This window comes from Vulpes vulpes, chromosome 3 (assembly GCF_048418805.1).
Source record: "Vulpes vulpes isolate BD-2025 chromosome 3, VulVul3, whole genome shotgun sequence".
Taxonomy (NCBI): Eukaryota; Metazoa; Chordata; class Mammalia; order Carnivora; family Canidae; genus Vulpes; species Vulpes vulpes.
Window position 1 is genome coordinate 70,109,912 of NC_132782.1, and position 19,322 is coordinate 70,129,233.

Consider the following 19,322-nt stretch of genomic DNA (forward strand, 5'->3'; position numbering starts at 1 on the left):
AGAGACGCAGAGCCTAGTGGATGCAACAAAGAATAGTTTCTATGGAGTGTGTGGCCATCCTCATCTGAGCTAAGACCAAGGAAAGCAAGCCCTTCGAGCTAGGGTGGGAGGTCACAGTCCAGATCACCCTGCAAGAAACCCCTCCTTGCTCTCTGATAAACTCTTCCCTCACCCTTCGCTTCCTCTTGCCTATATTTGTTCTTTAGAAATGTGTGTTCTGGCCTTGGCTCTGAGGGCAAGCCTGTCCACTGAGGGTGGGCACTGGGATGGTGGGGTGGGCCCAGTAGCCATCCTAGATCCCCACTTGCTGGTGTTTGGAGTCACCTGCTGATGTAGGACGCAGCAGGTTCCTTTGTCAGTGCCATGTAGCAGAATGGAAAGTTCTCAGGCTGTAGCTTTGGATCAACAGGCACCCCCTCCTTGCCCTTTCTGACCTGGTCATGTTGGAGGGGGCACTTCCTTCTCTGAGCCTCCTGTTTCCATCTGTGCAATGGGAGTCATTCCTTCCCACCCCCCAGGATGAACCGTGACCCTGCCTTGCGAGCTCTCCAGGGCGATGCAGGGGTCAGGCACCCCCGAGCTGGAGTCCCTGCAGCCGCTCTCCAGCTGCTGTCCTCCAGAGTGCAGTCCCTGCTCATCTTTAACACTGCCGCGCTGGGTTAGTTGGAGAAACACACAAGAAGATGGGTATCATGCGCCACAAAGGGTCAGGTGCAGAGTTAGCATCGAGTGATCTGATCAGTGTGAGGTGCTGCGACAACATGATGTCATTTCATTACTTCGCTTCATGTTGTCATTGTTCTCGGCACCGGGTTCAGCCAATCCCGCCTGGCCCCACGAGCTCCCGCACAGGTGGCCTTTGCCCTCCCATGACTATCTCCGAGGGCGCGGCAGCGTTCTGCTGGGCATCAGCCTAGGCTGGTAGTTCTGTTTACACAATTTGCTGCTGTCCTTTTTTTTTTTTTTTTTTTTTTAGAGTAAACCTTTATTTTGCAATAATTTAGATGTATGGAAAGTGACAAAAATAATACAGAGCCCCACATGGCCCTTGCTCAACCCCACGCGTGTTAACGTCTTACCGAGGGGCCGACACTGGTATGTTAATTACTATTAACTGAACTCCAGGCTCTACTCAGATTTCACCTGTGCTTCTGGTGCTGTTCCCTTTCCCTCCCAGGGTCGCATCCGGGCTCCCACATGTGCTTGTCCTGTGTCCCCAGTGTCTTGTGGTCTCTGCGCCTCACCTCTTCGCTCATGACCTCAGGTCCCCATCCTGGCCTGGATACAGTGTCCTCAGCCTGTCATTTCCCTTGGGATTACACGGGGGTTATAGGATTCACAGCTTGTTTGGATTTTTTTTTCCTCTCCCACTTTAATCTGTGTGTTGTAGGGGATGCTAGAAAAAAAATAACTTCAGTAAGTGATGACAGGCCTCAAAGATGAAAACTTTCATGAAAATAAAAAAAGAGCATAATTAGATTTAATGGCATGGATTGTGCTTTTGACGCTGTGATAGTTTCATTTTTTTGAAAGGCAAGATAACAATTTCAGTTGAGGCCTTGCCTGTTGTTTAGCAACAAGAGGTGGTTCCTTCTAATTAAACGGTGTTTTTGATGCTCTTTTGTTTGGGGGAAGCTTTATCTGCTTTTACTACTTCTGGAGCTAGTTCTAATTGAGTGTAGGTTTCTAGTAAATTACTCCCCTCCAACTATGATTGATTGATTTTAATGTTTCAAGTCTTAAATTCTAGTTAGTTAACATGTAGTGTACTATTAGCCTCAGGAGTAGAATTTAGTGATTCATCACTTATGTAGGACACCCAGCACTCATCGCATCGCGTGCTCTCCTTAATGCCCACCCCCCTCCAGCCCACCCCCACCCACCTCCCTCCGGCCACCCTCAGCGGGTTCTCTGTGATTAAGAGTCTCTCTTAGGGTTTGCCGTCCTCACTTTTTTTTCTTTTCCGAGTAATTTACATTTTAACAACAACAAAAAAAAATTTACATTTTAACCAAGAATTTATGATGTCAGCCACTTTGTCACTGCATTTTTCCTGATGACTTCACTTGAATTACAAACCTTTTGTTTTGGGGTCGATTGCCTTTCCGATCACTCTGGGTAATGCAGGGGTTTTGCTGTCATTCTGCTTCTTTCCCGGGGCTGGTGGAGGTTTCTGACATTTGCTAAGTGTTTAGGAGATGGCAGAAACATCTCTGGGGTCTCTTGAGAGATGGGCCGGGCGTCCAGTGCGGTGCCACATTGTTCTCTTCCCCCTCCATTACGGATAATGAATTTGGTGTTAGGTTTGAGGTACCATCCTTTCTTTCCCTCCCCCCGAGCCCAGCCGCATCCAAGTCTAGAACAGTCCATACGAGTGCAGACCTGTGGTCAGCGGAGTTAACTTGGAAGCCAGGACCCCTGGTTTCAGACTCCAGCCCCTTTCACTTATCCCCTCCATATGGGGGCCAGTCGCCTGATGCTCTGAGCCTCAGTTTCCTCTTCTGTGCAGCGAGTGGATGACACTGTGGGAAGGCTGGATGGGGACTGAATGAGCTCCCCAGTGGACTAGTGCTTGGGTGCACGTCTGGCACGGAGTCAGTGCTGGTTGTCATTATTGTTACTGGTGAATTTGTGTGCTCAGTAATTATTTGTTACATGAATGAGAAGCAGTGGTATGGCTTTCCCCTTGACAAGTACCCTTGCAGTGAAACAAACTTGCCTGCTGAGGGTGATAGGCCTGTATGTGCGGGTTTCTGAGCCCTGGCACTGTTGACATCTGGTGTCAGGTAATTCTTTGTGGTGGTGGTGGGGGGTGTTGTCCTGGGAACTGTAGGGTGTTTAGCAGCATCCCTGGCCTCTGCCCACTAGGTGACTCCAGCACCCCAAGTCATGACAATGAAAAATGTCTCTGGACATTGCCGAATGTCCCCAGGTTGGGGCTGGGGAGGTGAAGTCCTCTCCTGTTAAGAACAACTGATGTGATTAAATGGGAAAGGATAGAAAAAATGAAAAGAGAAGCTTTTCCCTCTAATATGCAATTCTTCCTTCCAGCTTTTTCTATATTCCTTCTTAATGTAAAAATCTGACACCTTTTTCAGGGAGTTTATGAGTGGCCCTCTAAGATTTTGGTTGTTTAATTTCTAGAAGATTTAAATTTTCTATTACTAAGGTAGCTCATACTTCTTTTTCCCAGGAAAATACATTTTCCTTTTACATAAGTAGAGGTGCATGTTACTTTTTTCTTTATTTCTTTATTTTATTTTTTTCTCTTTTAAGATTTTATTTATTTATTCATGAGAGACACGGAGAGAGAGGCAGAGACACAGGCAGAGGGAGAAGCAGGCTCCTCTCAGGGAGCCTGATGTAGGACTTGATCCCAGGACCCTGGGATCACGACCTGAGCTGAAGGCAGATGCTCAACCACTGAGCCACCCAGGTGCCCTGCATGTTATGTTTAACTTAAAAAAAAAAAAAAAAAAAGCATGTTACATTTTAAAAGGAAAGAAAAGGTGTGATCGAAGTCTCTCCTGGATTGAGTGGATAACAATAAGGAGACGTGTGGGGATATTTAAAAAATTTGCACGAGAATTTTAAAATCTTCTTATTTCCATTTAACATATTAATATTTAGTAAAATTAAAGCCTTGGGACACCTCAGAGGTCCAGGGCATTTGTGTGCAGCTGTGGAAGGTCCCTTGAGAGCTAATCACAGAATGGTCATCTTGTGATCAATTCAAAAGCAAAAGGCACAAAGCGCTGTAACGTCTGAATGGCTAAGGCAGAAATGGGTATCTCATCCTCATTTTTTCAAGTGCAAGCATTCTCCTGTACCTGAGTGTATTTCTGCACCTGAGTTGAATTTCTGAGTTGCAATTTCATTCCATTCAGTACGAACCATTTCCTTTTAGAAATGATGGATCACGGATGCCCCCCTAAACTGTTTAGATTTGCCAGTGGTTCATAACATACAGACACATACCAGCTCTTATCTCTTACCTTGTCAGGCAGAACGAAATAATGTGAGAATTATCAATACTTTGGATTTTAATAAAAATGTAACCAGGGTCTGAAAAGCTGATTTGTTGGCTCTTTGGTTTTTGGCTTCTCCAGGAATAATGTCAGTTCTGCTGATAAGAATCGCAAGTGGGGCTGCGGATTCTTGTTAATTCAATGGAATATTAATGCCTTGAAGTGACAGGTCTATTTAAATAAGTGGCTCCGAGAAGCCATAACGAGTATTTGATTTTCTCTGAAGAGAAGCAGAGCTCAGTGGAGGCTGGCAGGCTCCAGACTTGCTTAAGAGAGCTGGCTTTTATACCTGAAGCGTGGTCTGATTGCTGCGGCATTTGGGAAGCAGACGTAGGCAAACAAGAGGCTCGTCTCTTCCTGTGATTTCGGGCAACAAAGCAGACACCTCGGAAGGGGCGGGAGGCTGGTTTAATGGGGGAGAGGCACTGCTGTTGTTGGTTGGTCCTGTGGTCATTCTTGTCCCAGGCAAGCCCCGACGGTGTGCTCCCGAAGCCAAGTGATAACGGTATCACTGCAGAGGTTTCTTTCTGTTTATAAGGAAAATATGGTTTTCCTGTGACCTGAGAATTTGCCAAGTTGGAATAGTTTCAAATTATTATGCAGAGAAAGGGCTAAAAGTCAGGCATTCCGTGTCACCAAGGGCAGTGTCTTCACTTGGGTATTTAGCTTGGCACAAAAGCAAACCTTGAGAGAAGGACTTGAGGGAAACTAGGTTTTCTGAAAGGTGAGCCAGGAAGCTGCGTGAAGGATGGGGAAGGGAGCCCTTGGGTAACCGGGAGTCGGCCCTGCTGAGACCCTCTGAAAGACCAAGTACAAGATCTCTTTGGAAACGGCTTCCGGGGTGGACCAGGCTGGAAGCAGGTGTCCATCCTCCCCGCCCCCAAATTAGGCCTCTCCTGAGACCCCGCATTCTAATTTACCGTATCGCTTATACCCTGAGTACCCCAGATACAGGCCAGGATGGCACAGGAGGAGACATGCAGGGGTCCCATGTGACCAGAAAGGCCTCCTGGTGGGAGGGGGACCGGAGCGGGGCTTAGAAGGGTAGATAATGTGGGGGGCTGGCAGAGAAGCCGGCCAGGAAGCAACACGGCCCGGGCTCTGGCTGCCTGCGCCGGTCCTGTACACCTGGCCGCGACTCTAGGGGAAGCTTCTAGGATGAATGATGGAAGGTAACTTGTCTTCCTTTAGCACCTGCTTAGAGTGCTTTCTGCTTCCAGTCAGACATCCTGCCTTGCCCGTAGCTGAAAGAAAACAAGCGTGTTTTTCTCACCTCACTGAAAGTCTTGAGGTGGGCTGTCACTGTGCAGTGCTGGCCTTGGGCTCCGTGAGGACGTCACAGAACTAGGTTCCTTTATGCGTTGACCCAGCACCCCCATCACCCGTCCTCCCCACCACGACTTGGTCACCAGAACTGTGGGCTTCAGATAGGCAGCGGCACCTCCAACCATAGTGGTCACTTTTATCAGGGCACAAAAGCCTTCTTTTTGGCGCTCACTGTCCAGCTGTAAGGGAGGCTAAGAAAAAGGGGGAACAGGATTGCAGTTACTGGGTAGACTGTGGGGGCTGCCCCCTAGGAACAGCCGGTAATGTCTGGGGACGTATTTGGCTGTCACAACTGTGGAATGCTGCTGGCACTTACTGGGCAGAGATGGGGGTGCTGTTACAAGTCGTAACAATGCACAGGACAGCCCCCACACCAAATAATGATCTGCCCTAAACATCAATAGTACCTAAGTGGCAAAGCCCAGGTTTACACCAGGCATGATGCATTGCCTAGAACTGAGTATGTTGCTGCCTGGAATAAACTAGAGGACTTTGTGTAGACAGCTCACAGCACTCAATGGTGTGGCGGCAAGTGGATGCATGGGCAGGAGCCCAACTTCGGGCTGCGTGGCTGGAGCTCTGGGTGAAACAGCACTGGGTAGGGGTGAGAACAGGATGCCAGAAGTTCATGAGGAGAAGATGCAGATGCCGGCCCATCAGAATTCTGTTTTCTAAAAGGCTTGTGTATCGAGTGTTGGTCACCGGTGCTAGCCTTCCATGATTTAGTCACTCCACCCGGGCCATGAATATTACCCATACCCATTGCTGAAGGAAGTGAATCCTCATGGGATCCCTGGGTGGCTCAGCGGTTTAGTGCCTGCCTTCAGTCCAGGATGTGATCCTGGAGACCCGGGATTGAGTCCCATGTCGGGCTCCCTGCATGGAGCCTGCTTCTCCCTCTGCCTGTGTCTCTGCCTCTCTCTCTGTCTCTCATGAATAAATAAAGCTTAAAAAAAAAAAAAAAGGAAGTGAATCCCCAAATGATGGCACAACTCCTACCCTTAGGCTGCGCTGCCATTCTGCCAAACGTGTGTGGGTTCCAAGATCATTTTGAAAAGGCACGAAAGCAACAGGAAGAAGTGTGTGTGCTACACTTTGGACAGCTGTTCCTTTAGTTTTCCATTAGCTTTTGAAAAATGTCTTTCTCAAGCCATGTTCATTAAGATTTTAATTTTGCAGTTTGTACCTTTTTAAGTGACATGCAATTAATTAAGGTTTAATGTGTCATCTATTTTTTGTGGCGACATTTTTACTGCCCCCTTTTCATTTTTGTCAGTTTATAAATTGTACTCGGGCTAATGAGTTCCATCCCGATCTCCAGTTCCAAATAATTACCACTCTTCTAATATGCCTATTTTTTAATATGCCCCTGAATGAAGAGCATGATGAGGCAATCTCAGGTGAGCTGGGTCTGCCCAGGCTGGGGTGGGGGGTCGCTGGAGGGGTGCTGGGGCAGGGGGGCCACTGAGCCCTCCTTGCCTCTGCTCTGCACTGAGCCACCGCCACACGTCAGCCACCTGGGTCTGTGTGGGATATAAATGCAGAAGCCTCTGCCAGTCCTGGTCCCTGGGGAGCTCACAGACTAGATAATTGCCCTAGTTCTCCACATTGCTTTGCCAGAGAAAGTATGACTAATGTGACCTGAAATCCTGAATGATTTTTAACTGTGTACGGGGCTGGGATTGGACCAAGATTAATTGAACAGCAATTCCTTATTAATTTCTCTTATACGACCATGCTGAAATTTATGAACATTTCATCAAGTTGAGTTGAAGTTTAAATTTGCAGTATTAGGAGGGGGCAGTGGGTGGTATGGGTGAGATTTATTAAGGAAGTGACTGAGGATGTAGGAGTCAGGGTTCTCTAGGGACACAGAACCAATAAGAGGTACACATGAAGAGATTTATTTTAAAGAATTGGCTCACGTGATTTTGTGGGTTGGAGAGCCCAAAATTAGTGGGCACAGGCCATCCTGGAAACTTGGACAGGAGTTAATGGTGCAGTCTTGAGGCCGAGTTTTTTTTTTCTCCAGAGAACTGTAGCTATTGTTCTTAAGGCCTTCAACTGATTGGATGAGGCCCACCCAAATTGTTGAGGGCAATCTCCTTTACTCAGTCAACTGACTGTGAATGCTAACTGCACCTACAAAATACCTTCACAGTCCACCTAGATTTGAATTTAAATCCCTGGGTACTATAGTCTGGCCACGTTGACACAGAAAACTGTCATAGAGGAAGCAGCCCTCCCTGTGGGGTGGCAGGAAGTGCATGGGGCTGAGACCTTCACTTTTACCAGCTTGGAGGCCTCAGGTAGGTCCCTTGGCCACTGTGACTACCACCATCTGTAACATATCTTTATTCATTGCACACCTCCACCAGCCAGGACAAGATGTGTCAAGGAAACCAAAACGAGTAAGAGGTGAACTCTGTGGTGGACAAGCCCACAGTTTGGTGAAGAGGATAGATCTAGGACCTACCAACCACACAGTATAAGAAGTGAGGGACTGCACATTTCCTGGAAAATGTGAGGTGATAAAGAAATGGGATGCCAAGCACTTTGCAAGCGATTATTCCTTTTAGTATTCTGGAACATTCTAGTAACATCATTGAAGTGTTCAGGAAGCACCTTGGCTGTCTAGTCACCTCTCCATTGCTGGAAAGCCACGAAGTCTTATTTCTTTAAAAATCGTGCGATTTAGGGGCTGGGTTCAGGCAGTTTTGTTTAGGAAAAGTAAGCCACTAGCTGGAGCACTTCAAGGTGGGCTGCAGTTCAGGGGCAGAGGCAGGGTCATCCAGGTGCCACAGCTCCAGGTGGCCAGTTACTAGGTTTCCCAGGTTCTGTCTTTGATCCATTTCAGTCTTTCCTTTCCTGCCGTTGGCCGGGTTGTTCTTGGCGCATTCTCTCCCATTGCCGTTTGTGTTTGGTATTTTTCAGGGGCAGACGTCCATGCCCGGGACCCGCGCCGCGGGATGGCGCCCCAGGAGTGGGCGGCTTACACCGGCCGGTTGGAGGCGGTCCGCCTCATCCAGAGGCTGCTGCAGCGACCCTGCCCGGAGCAGTTCGGGGAAAGGTACAAGCCAGAGCTGCCGCCGCCCGCGGAGGCGGTTCTGAAGCCGTCGGGCTCCAAAAGCTGCCTGCAGAGGCTTGCCGAGCTTGTGCGCTCCACGCTGGCCTTGCGCTCACGCCAGGGCCCGGAGGATGGGGGCGTCCTGGACCACATGGTCCGGATGACCACGAGCCTCTACAGCCCCGCCGTGGCCATCGTCTGCCAGACCGTGTGCCCCGAGGACGCCCCCTGCGTGGGGAAGAGGCGGCTGGCGGTGCAGGAAATCCTGGAGGCGCGCGGGGGCCGGGACACGCGCGCCCAGGCGGGTGACAAGATAGAGGGCTCCGAGCCGCCGTTCCGGACCTCGCGGGCCGTGGGCGTCTCCAGAGAGGGGGCCCCGAGAGCCGGCCTCGCGTCCCCGCAGCAGCCGGGCGCCCCGCGGAGGGCCAGCCTCCTGCCCCTGCAGCTGCTGAGGAGGAGCAGCGTGCGGCCCGGCGTGGTCATCCCCCGCGTGCGCATCAGCAAGGCGCCCGCGCCCACCTTCCAGCCCGAGCGGGCGGCCGCGCGGGGCAGCACCAAGGACAGCGCGCACCTGCAGCTGCCCAAGTGGCGGTACAAGGAGGCCAAGGAGGAGAAGAGGCGGGCGGAGGAGGCGGAGAGGCAGCGGGCGGCGGCGGCGCAGAAGGAGAAGCGGGCGCCGTCCTGGAGGAAGAGGACGTGAGCCGCGGGCTGCGGGGTCGGGGGGCTGCGCGGGGGAGGGTGCGGCTGGCCTCCCTGCTGGCCCGCGGCCCCGTGTCCCCCTGTCCCCGCGGCCCCGCGGCCCTGCGGCCCCGGGCCAGGCTCGCACAGGGCCCAGGCGCGCGCCGTCGGTTCCGGCTGCACAGTGAATGGGGGAGGGCGCAGGTCCACGAGCCTAAAACCGGTTCCCCCGGCAATCTGTACACCTAGTGGGCAAATTTGCCCCAAAAGCCTATCTCTAGAACCTCACCTGAGAAAATTTTAAGACCAATTTATCGAAGGGTCTGAATAATTTTGTATTTTTAATCATGATCCAATTTGCAGCATTTTACTGGTGATGGGGCTGTTTGTATTTAAGACAGTTTTAACATGTTTGCCTGAAGACCCTTTAACATACTGTTTATAGCAATAATTATTTGTGATATCTCTATGATTTCATACAGAATTTGTGGAAGTCTCCCCTTTCTTGCCATTTGTCTTTCCTTCTCACCATAGGTGTGCGTGAGCATTGTATGTTCTTATTGATTTGATTAACCTATTCAAATAATTGTTTCTACTTGATGGAGGCATTTACTTTTCCAGCAAAATGATGAAGTAAGTCAGGGGAATCAGATTTCCTTTGTATCTTATTTGAAAGCTCTCTTACTTATACGGTAATAATAATGAAGAAAAACCTGTTGTCAAAGCACGAAACCATGCATAGAGAAGCATGTATTTATTGCTAGAACTAAATATTTTAAGCAAGGGACTTTAGATAAACTGGATGCAAAGCCTTCAACATATTAAAAAATAGATATGAGAAAAATCTATTATTTAATAAAATGGGGGCAAATGTAATAGAATTTTACTAGAACTACAAAATTAAGTCCTCTGTGCTCTTAGGTAAATTGAATTCAGATATCCTTAAAATGTAAAAAAGTTGCAAAAGAATAAGCCATCAGAGTGATACAAATCACTGGAAAGGGGGAGAGGACTAAACAAACAGATTAGAACTGAATATTAAGCAAACTTGTTTTAGGCAAATTCTACTGGAGTGAGTCCGGAGGAGGGCTGCTCCCTCCTCCAGACTCAATTCCAAAGAGCTCCTGGTGTGGAATTACTTGTATTTTTTCCTTTGATGACTGCCTGTGATGTTCAGTTTATCCTCATGCTGGCTTTGTAGAATTTCCAAGATATGGGGACTTGGGCAGAGCATGGATGTGATTTGCCCTGGGCCCTGAGTTCAGTGGGAGTTTTTGTCCAGACTTTTTATCTCCAAAGCACTGAGAAATTCTAATGAATCTCTGGCCATGTGGGTTGCAGAGTATCTGTCACATATGCACTACTGACGGCACTTTATTTAAAAATTATCCTGCTTGGAAGCCATAGATCTAAAATAGTAGAGACTGATTTGGAAGCTTTTTCTCATAACCCTGGATTCACATGTCAAATCGTGCTCCCTGGCTGTGTCGTGATGAGCACCTCTCTCATGATGTGGGCACGGGTGGCGCCGGCCTCTCTCTGGTCCCTCCCTCTTGGCACCATGAAGCATTGCACTCTCTGGGGCCTCATGCTCCTCTCTCCAGAAACTTCAATCATCAGGCTACTGGGAAGCACCAGCCTGATGGGTAGTTGTGATGTTAATGCAGCTCTCAAAGTCAGATTTTAGTGAGCCTTTCCCTTTTTTCAGAATGGCATAGAGGTCTGGAACCACTTTTAGCATCACTGATACTAAGGGTAGCTGCAGCTCCAAGAGTTGGGATTGGCCGAGTCTCCTTGGAAGAGATGAGGTGAAGAGAAACACCCCTCATCTCCTTCACAGTCTGATCCAGCATCTGTTGAGATCATTTTCTGGTTTGTGTATTTTCATTGCTTTGAGTGGCTGGCTGTATTTTCTCACTGAGGGGTCACCTTTTGCTGCTTTGCTTCTAGTGTTGGTTGGGGGCAGGGGCGATGATGGGCAATGACCTCCTTCTGCTCTGTGGGCACATTCATTCCTTGCCACCCCCTTCACCTTCTCTCTTCCTTGCTTGCCTCTCCTTCCTTTGCCTGTTTTCTTCTCCAGTTTTGGCTGAATGCCCTGATCCTCCTTGGCACCACCACTCTGAGGTCTAAAAAGGGCAGAAAAGGAAGGCGATCATGAGAGGAAGTTGAGTTATCATGTAGTGACCTCCACCTACCCAGTGAATGAAGGACAGATTTCCCCAGTTCCTGTGCAGAGAGTTTAGGATTTTGGCACAGCCCCACATGCCTTTTTGTTGTTGTTGTTTCAAGATTTATTTATTTTGAGAGAGAATCTTTCAAGCGGACTCCTTGCTGAGCAAGGAGACCCAATGCAGAGCTTGATCCCATAACCCATGAGATCATGACCTGAGCCAAAACTAAGAATTGGATGCTCAACTGAATGAGCCTCCCACCCCCTTACCCCTGTCCAAGGGAGGGAGACCTAGTTTGCTCTCCTGCCAGATGACAGACACTCTGCTATACAGAGGAGGACAAGCCGGTGTCTGCTTGCACCCCTGATGTTTATTAACTGTAAATAGTGAATTACAAGTTGACAGGTACCTTCTCAGGGATTTATATATAAATGTAGTTAGAAGAAAAGATGAAGTATATTTTAATACTTTTATTAAACTGTTCGAGTGAATTATGATTACACTAGACAGAAGAAATATTTCTGAGATGATGTCAGTGGTGTTGTCTTCCAGGGAGAGGCCTGTGATCTCCCTCAGTTGAGATTTTCTGGTTATTGGAGACCTGGGACTTTGGCAGCTAAAATGGCTCTGGAGTGGACATGAGGTCACCCCAGCACCTCCCGATACCTCCTGTGGATGTGAACCCTCGTATTTAAAACACTTCAGTCTTTGTGTGAAGTGGCCGTGAGAACACAGATGGGCGACTCACCGATTTTACCTCTAGAACTGGCTCCCCCTGTCTGTTACTGGGGTGTGCAGGGTGCCAGTGCCAGTTTCTTGGCCTGGCTTCTGTGAATCCAGTGTTCTGTAGGCAGCCCAGTGCCAGGCTCACCGCTGGAAGGAGGGCGGAGAACAGCTGGGAGAGGTTCATCTGCAGGGACCTCAGGGCTCAGTGCATGAAGTCTCCATGTCTTGGCCACGCTGGAGAACACAACCCAGAACCTTCCTGAGTCCCTGCGGCTCCTCCCAGTGGCAGCACTGGATACCTCAGCGACGTGAATGGAGACCCGAGGGACCCATTCAGCAGAGGACAGAGGGATCGTGAGGTCGGCTGGAGCACGGGCCATTGCAGGCTGCGTCTGCCCACCTCCTTCCAAGCTGCTGGGGGTGACAGGCCTCTGGGGGCCCAGCGCCTGAGGGGAGGCCAGGCGGCTGTGTAAACGGAATTGCACCAGGTGGGCCAAGCCCCAGTCCTGAAATGGATGCAAAGCTGGCTATCCTTGGGGAAGAATCAGAGGTACCAAGTTATGAAAAGAGGCCTCCCTGAGAGTTCAGTAAAGGGGCCAAGATGAGGCTGTTCTTGCAGCCTCTGGCAAGAACCCTGCACCTCCGCCCTCTCGTTCCCACTACAGTCCGAGAGAAGACCGTCTTTTCCTAATGAACCTGTTCGCTCTGTGCAAGGAGTTCCAGGCCTGCTGTAAGTCAGGTGCGCCTCTCCCGGGGTGTGCCTCTCCCCAGGTGTGCCAGGAGAGCCCGCCCGCTCCCCTTGTCTCCTCCTGCCTCCCGTGGCCTGGAGAGCCACCACCTACCTACTGCTGTAAGGTCTACGTGAGCTTGTAGGTGATAAAACGCTTGCACTTGTTCTCTTTTACAGCCTTTGGGGGAAACGCTAACACGACGCTCCCTGGGTATTTGCCCAGGACGCTCTCCGGCCCGTGCAGGTAATGAGTGGGCCGGGCTGCGGCTTCTCCTGCCCTGGAGGGCAGGGAAGGTGGCAGGTCCATCACCGCCGGCGCCTGCACTACGACAGTCCCGTTTAAGGCGGCAGCTGGACTCGGGAGGATGACTGTCACGGCCAGGGTGCTGCTGCCCACAAAGAACTTAGAACAAAACCGTTCTTCCCCGGAGGCAGATTGCCGTTCCCCGTTTCACACCTTGATGCGTTTAGAACTTGTCACTTTGGAGTGACACTCTGGAGTCAGCTGCTCATTTCTGGGACCTTGGGTTCACATGTTTCTTCACTAACATTTAAAATAAGTGGCTTAAAAAAATTCTTCTGGAGGTTGTTTTTTTGGGGGGGAAAAAAAAGAGAGAAACACAAAACCCACCACTACCTGAACTGATTTAGCTAATTTTCGAGTGACCCGGTTGAATGGCTGCTGTGCTGTGCACACAGTTTCCTCACTGTGACCCAGCCTGAAGCAAGGCTTCTGTGAAAGGCACAGCCACTGCAGTGCTCTGCTGGCCGTTGGCTGCAAGCCATGCTAAAGCGGTCAGCGTGCTAAGGTGAGGGTGTGCACGCGCGCGTGCGCGCGCGCACACACACACACACACACGTGTGCTTGCAAACACACAGATGAACAGAAGGAAGACGGTTTTGTGCTCGCCAAGGTGACCCCTGCTGTGGCTCCCAGGGAATGTCAGGTGTGACCTGCTTTGATAGTGTGTTCAGGAGGGTTGGACTGCCCCAGACTCACGGGGAGCACTTTGTTCAATGGGACACATAGCATAGCCCGCCCGCCGTAACCCAGATCTTACTGTGGGGCAGTGTTGGCCCCGACGGCTTGTGCAGGAGCTCCTTGGCGACGTCCAGTAACCGAATCCGGGTCACCTCTCGGCCTTTGATGACATCCTCCGTCATTGAGAGGCCGAAGCCAGAGAAGACTGCTCGGGGAGCTCCACCAGGCATTCAGCGGTGGCCACGCTGGATTTCTTGGTACTCGGTGCCAGGTTAGCTGTAGAGTCAGCACCATCTCACCCTGAGGAAGCGCTAGGATTTTCGCCAGTCGGCCCGAGTCTTAGGTAGTCTAACTGAAGCTAACACAGTTGGGTTTTTAAGAGAGATAGGCTCATCCCTGTGTTACACCTTTGTATTGTGTTAAAAGGAAATGTAGGCCAGAAACAAAAATGAAGCTAGTCATTCCAGGTAGAGCAGTGACCTGAGTTGACCTGACACTTTATAATGTTTTGGGAGGTTGCATTGAAGCACTTTAATGCCAGTTTTTGAGCAGATGTTCTAGAAGCTGGTTTGGAACTGCACAACTCTAGAGAACTGGATGAAAAATATGTAAGGATCCTATAAACCTGGAGACGTTCCCGGCAACCCTGTGAGCCGTGGGGACATCCCAGGGAATGTCAATGATATGCCTCCGGTCAGATGCACAGAAAAAGTCCCATTGGCATTTGCTTCCTTCAAACCATTGTTCTGCCTGGCTTGTTGGGCATCTGAGGACGTGTATTTTTAATAAGGGCAACTCTGTGACAGCCTAAGGGCCGAACAGACTTCTCGCACACGGGGTGCCAGGTGGCAAGTTACGCCATCTTGGTATATAGGCTGTGTTTTCTGAATGTAAAGCTGTTGTCATTGTCCATTCTGAAAGTGGATATTGTAACAATGTTGACTCTGGATGGAATTGTGTGCATTTCATAGGTTTTTATTTCAAGGTGAGATTTGTTACAGTTTATAAAAGATATTTTCCTATTTAGACCTCAGGGTTACATGTGACTCCCAGCAGCTTCAAATTTCTCTATCCAGAACATCCAGAAGGTTAATAATCTTTAAGTTAAATATGATACCTTATTCAGCAGAAAGAATGTGTCTGTTCCTTTCAACTTCTAACAATTTTCTGTAATATTTTAAAAATATAGAAAGAATAATGTAAAAATATGGGGGAGGGGATTGTGGCTACAGGATTAAACATCACTTGTGAAATCAACATTCTTGTGGTACAACGGTGTGGTATTGGAATAAACCAAAGTGTGTATTAATGAGAAAATGAGACAAATTTGCCAGTTTGTTTGTTTATTTATTTATTTATTTATTTATGTATTTATGTATTTATTTTTAAAAGATATTTATTCATGAGAAACAGAGAGAGAGGCAGAGACATAGGTAGAGGGAGAAACAGGCTCCTCACACGGAGCCTGATGTGGGACTCGATCCCGGGACCCTGGGATCATGACCTGAGCCGAAGGCAGACGTTCAACCCCTGGCCACTCAGGTCCCTCATTTTTATGACTCAGGTCAGCATTTTTTATTGTCACTTACTTTGCTTGAAATCGATGGGCACTTCTTCTGATACACTTTCACTTTACTTTTGGATGGTAAGTTTTTTTCTTTTTTTTTTTCTTTTTTTTAAAGATCTTATTTATTTATTCATGAGAGACACAGAGAGAGAGGCAGAGACACAGGCAGAGGGAGAAGCAGGCTCCATGCAGGGAGCCCGACGTGGGACTCGATCCCGGGTCTCTAGGATCACGCCCTGGGCCGAAGGCGGCGCTAAACCGCTGAGCCACCGGGGCTGCCCGGTAAGGTTTTTTTTTTTAAATTAATGATTTATCCAGGAATATTTTCACTTACGTTAAAATGATCCCGTTGCAGTCCTCCGGGTGCCCACCAGCGTGGGCACCCTGCAGCCTTGTTTCCATGTATTTACATAACATGGGTCCAAACAAAAATCCAGTTTTGTTTTTGTCTTTACCTCACTGGTACAATGTAAATGTTCTGGAATTTCTCTATTTTAAAATATGTCCTTGAAAAGCTTTTCAGAGAACTCTGAAATTAATTTTCTTTTTCTTTTTTTTTAAATTTAAGTTCAGTTAGCCAATATAAGGTACCTCATCAATTTCTTCTTTTAACGGCTAAAAAAGGGATGTACAAACACAGAAAAATAAGCCGAAAGCTGTAAAAGAGTCTCACATGAAAAGCGACTGACCCTCCCCTGGGGCATCCTTCTCGAAATGTGTTTTAAGTGTTTTCTTCCCTTCGTGTTTGACACACGAGATCCCGCCGTACGCACGGTCTCTTTCACTCCCGTTTCGGGGAGAGCACATTGGGCCCCGTTGTGCAGGTGGGTCCCCGCGGTGTTCTGGGTGCAGGCACCCCGGCGTCTGAGGCGTTTCCCCGTCTTGGGTTATCGTGGTTCCCCGGTTCCTCCCCCCGAGGAGCACGAGGGCCTTGGCCTGGCCTGCACCGCTGTGCACAAGCGCGTAGAAGGGCCGGGCCAGGGCGACGCGCAGGCGGGGCTCGTCCCAGGCAGCCCGCGGCCCTGTTCCCCGCCGAGGCTCCCGAGGGAGCCCTGGCCCCCCGCGGCCGCACCTGTCGCCCGCTGGCTTCCTCACCGTCGCCGGACTGATGGGTGGAGAGCTGCGTCTCATTTTAATTTTCATTTCTCCACTTATTGGTGAGGTGGAGCATCTTTTTGAGTGTCTTTCGACCATTTTAATCTCCTGTTTGATAAGTTTTTTAGTTTAGTGTTTTTGTGTCAGGTTTGCCCATTTGTAGGATTCTGCTATAAATTTCAGATCATAGTTCTTTGAGACATTGTGGGGTTTTCTCTCCCATTTTATCGCATATCTTTAAGGTGTCTTGTATAAAAATGTGAAATTATGATATAGTCAAACGTAATTTTTCTTATATTTACATTTGTGGGTTTTTAAAAAAGATTTTTATTTATTATTTTAAATAATCTCTATCCCCAATGTGGGGCTCGATCTCACGGCTCTGCGATCAGGAGGCGCATGTTCCACCAACTGAGCCAGCCAGGTGCCCCTCGGCTATTTTTGATGACACTGAAATTGGCTCCTATTTATTTGGGAAATTCAGCTCTGCCTTTAGGAAGTCTGAAGTCTGCCAAGTTAGAAGATCCTAATTCTACCCACCAAAAATCACAATTATTAAGGAAGGACCTTGAATAGGAAGACAAAAAAAATTTTTTTTGGAAGACAAATTTTTAAAAAATATTTTATTTACTTATTCATGAGAGACCCAGAGAGAGAGGCAGAGACACAGGCAGAGGGAGAAGCAGGCTCCATGCAGGGAGCCCGACGTGGGACTCGATCCCGGGTCTCCAGGGTCATGCCCTTGAAGGCAGACCCTCAACAACTGAGCCACCCAGGTGTCCCAGGAAGTCAAATATTAAATAAAAATTTCTAGACCATGTTGGTGATCGGAGATAGTTGTATTTATTGTTTGTGAAAAACGTGTATATGTGTTGGGTAGAAATATTAGTAAATAGGAATGCATACAAGGGATAGTCCTTAAGAAAAGTGAAAATCAGGACATGAAAAGTGAGAGGATGAGGGGGGACGTGGTCACATCCCCGTTATTTCCCTCACTGCATCTATTTGGAGCCTGGTGAAGCTCCAGCTTTCACCCATGAAGCTAAGGTACGGGGAGGGGTGGCTTCCGGCAGGTGCATTCCCTCGCTGCCCACCCTGTCCACCGGCCTCGGAGGAGTGTCTCCACATGTGATGGAGAACATCAGCCTCTGGACGACCTCAGAGCTCTGCCTGCGTGCAGCCCTGGTTGCTGGCTCCCCAGGGTCAGTCCTGCCATCTCCCTTGATGTCCTGGCTGGTTTGCACCCAGGGGCAGGAAAGGTGGCTGAAAGCCTCCAGTCTGCTGACAAAACAAACTTTGATGTGCAAATGGCTCACATAAATCACTGCTGGCCAGCAGCCTCCACTCCCAGAGGTCACTGACCCTGCATCAGGGTCAGCCAGGTCAGGGGTGGGGGAGTGGGGGGTGACCACCCCTGCCCAGCCTGAACCGCCTGCCTTGAGACCTGTTATCCTGCCCGAGCTCATTATTGCTCTCACTTTAAAAACAGAAACCTAACAAAATGTTAATTTTTCTGGCTAAAAATAAATAAATAAAATAGACAAATCAAACCCTAATCCACTTTGATATTTCAAAAGCATTATTTAAAAAACAAAATCGAGAAATGAATTGCAAAGGTAGGATTTCAACTTTTCTTTGGCTCTTACTGAAAAAGGATTAGTCCCAAGAGCCTACATGAGAAGCTGGCCCTGGGTGCCCCTCTCTGGGTCACCAGGGACAGACAGGAGGGTTCAAGAGTATGGTGGGGAAGTTCTCTTGCAGTGGAAAAGGTTGCCAAGTGTCTTTACTCCCTGGCAGAGGAGTCCCTTGGCTGGGAGGCCCAAGCCATCCCCCCGCCCAGTCACCCCCTGTCCGTGGGCCGCCTCCTGGGGAGGGGATACCAGCTTTTACCTACTAACTGTCCTGAGCGGTCATTGCCAGGTGCAGGCTTGCAATCCTTCCTGACCAAACCCCACTGGGATGGCCCCTCCAGGGGCACGTCTCGTCCTCCTCCCTTGTTTGAAGTACATGATGCCCTCTCTGGGGTCCGATGGGAAAAGCATTTCCTGACCTTCCCTCCCAGTGCTGTGCAGGTGCCGAGGCCCCACCTGTGTCTCTGGAACTCTCCAGACCACCCCAGTCCCACAATCAGGCCAGGTGCCCTGGAGATGCTGCAATAACACTCACGTTCTCCCCGGGCCCGTGGGTTAGCCTCCACCGTCACATGAACCAGTGGCTCTTCAGGGCCCCGGGGGTTCTGGGACCAGCCGCATCAGCAGCACTTGGGAAATTTTTCAGTAATACCTGGTGCTCCCACCTGTATCAGCTTCCTGTGGTTGCTGCGACAATGACAGCTGACTTGCATGGCTTCACAATGCAGAAATGTATTTATTTCCTCACGGGGCGGAGGCCAGGAGTCAGCGGGGCCGGGCCCCACCAGCCTCTGGGAGGATCCTTCCTCTTCTTGCCTCTGCCTCCAGCACCCCACGGCCAGCTTCCTTCTGAGTCTGTGTCCACATGTTCCTCTTTCATGCGGCCATAAGTCACCGCATCAGCACCCATCCCAATCCTGTGTGACTTGGTCTTAATTATATGTGCAATGAGCTTATTTCTAAATAAGGGCAAGTTCACAGGCACCTGGCTTAGGATTCCAACAGATCTTGTTGGGGGACACAATTCGCACCCCAGGCTGGGAATGCTGCCCTCCCCCAAACTGCACCCCGGTGGGACCCCCTCCTAACCCTTACTGTCCGGCTCCTCCACCTTGTTGGCCTCCGGTGCCACCAGCCCCTTCTCCTTGCTCTACCCCTGAAGGCAAGAAGCCACGGGCAGAGGGGCCACAGGTGGAGGGGCCACGTCTTCGTGGCTCCCCACTATCGTCCAGCATCTGGAACGGGGCTTGGCCCATGGTAGTTCCCCCGGCAGCACCTGCAGACTGGCGAGCTGGACGCTGACTTCCTGACTCCCGAC

At 49.5% G+C, this 19,322-nt stretch overlaps 1 protein-coding gene across 2 annotated transcripts in view; it reads left to right on the forward strand.

The window, feature by feature from the left end:
• Positions 1-15,037, forward strand: part of ANKRD33B (ankyrin repeat domain 33B) — an 81,805-nt gene extending 66,768 nt beyond the window's left edge. For both annotated transcript variants that reach the window (XM_072752709.1, XM_072752710.1), the window contains one exon: positions 8,289-15,037. In XM_072752709.1, the coding sequence (XP_072608810.1) occupies positions 8,289-9,121 (833 nt within the window). In that variant the 3' untranslated portion in view covers positions 9,122-15,037. The remainder of the gene's footprint in view (positions 1-8,288) is intronic.
• Positions 15,038-19,322: the final 4,285 nt, after the last annotated feature.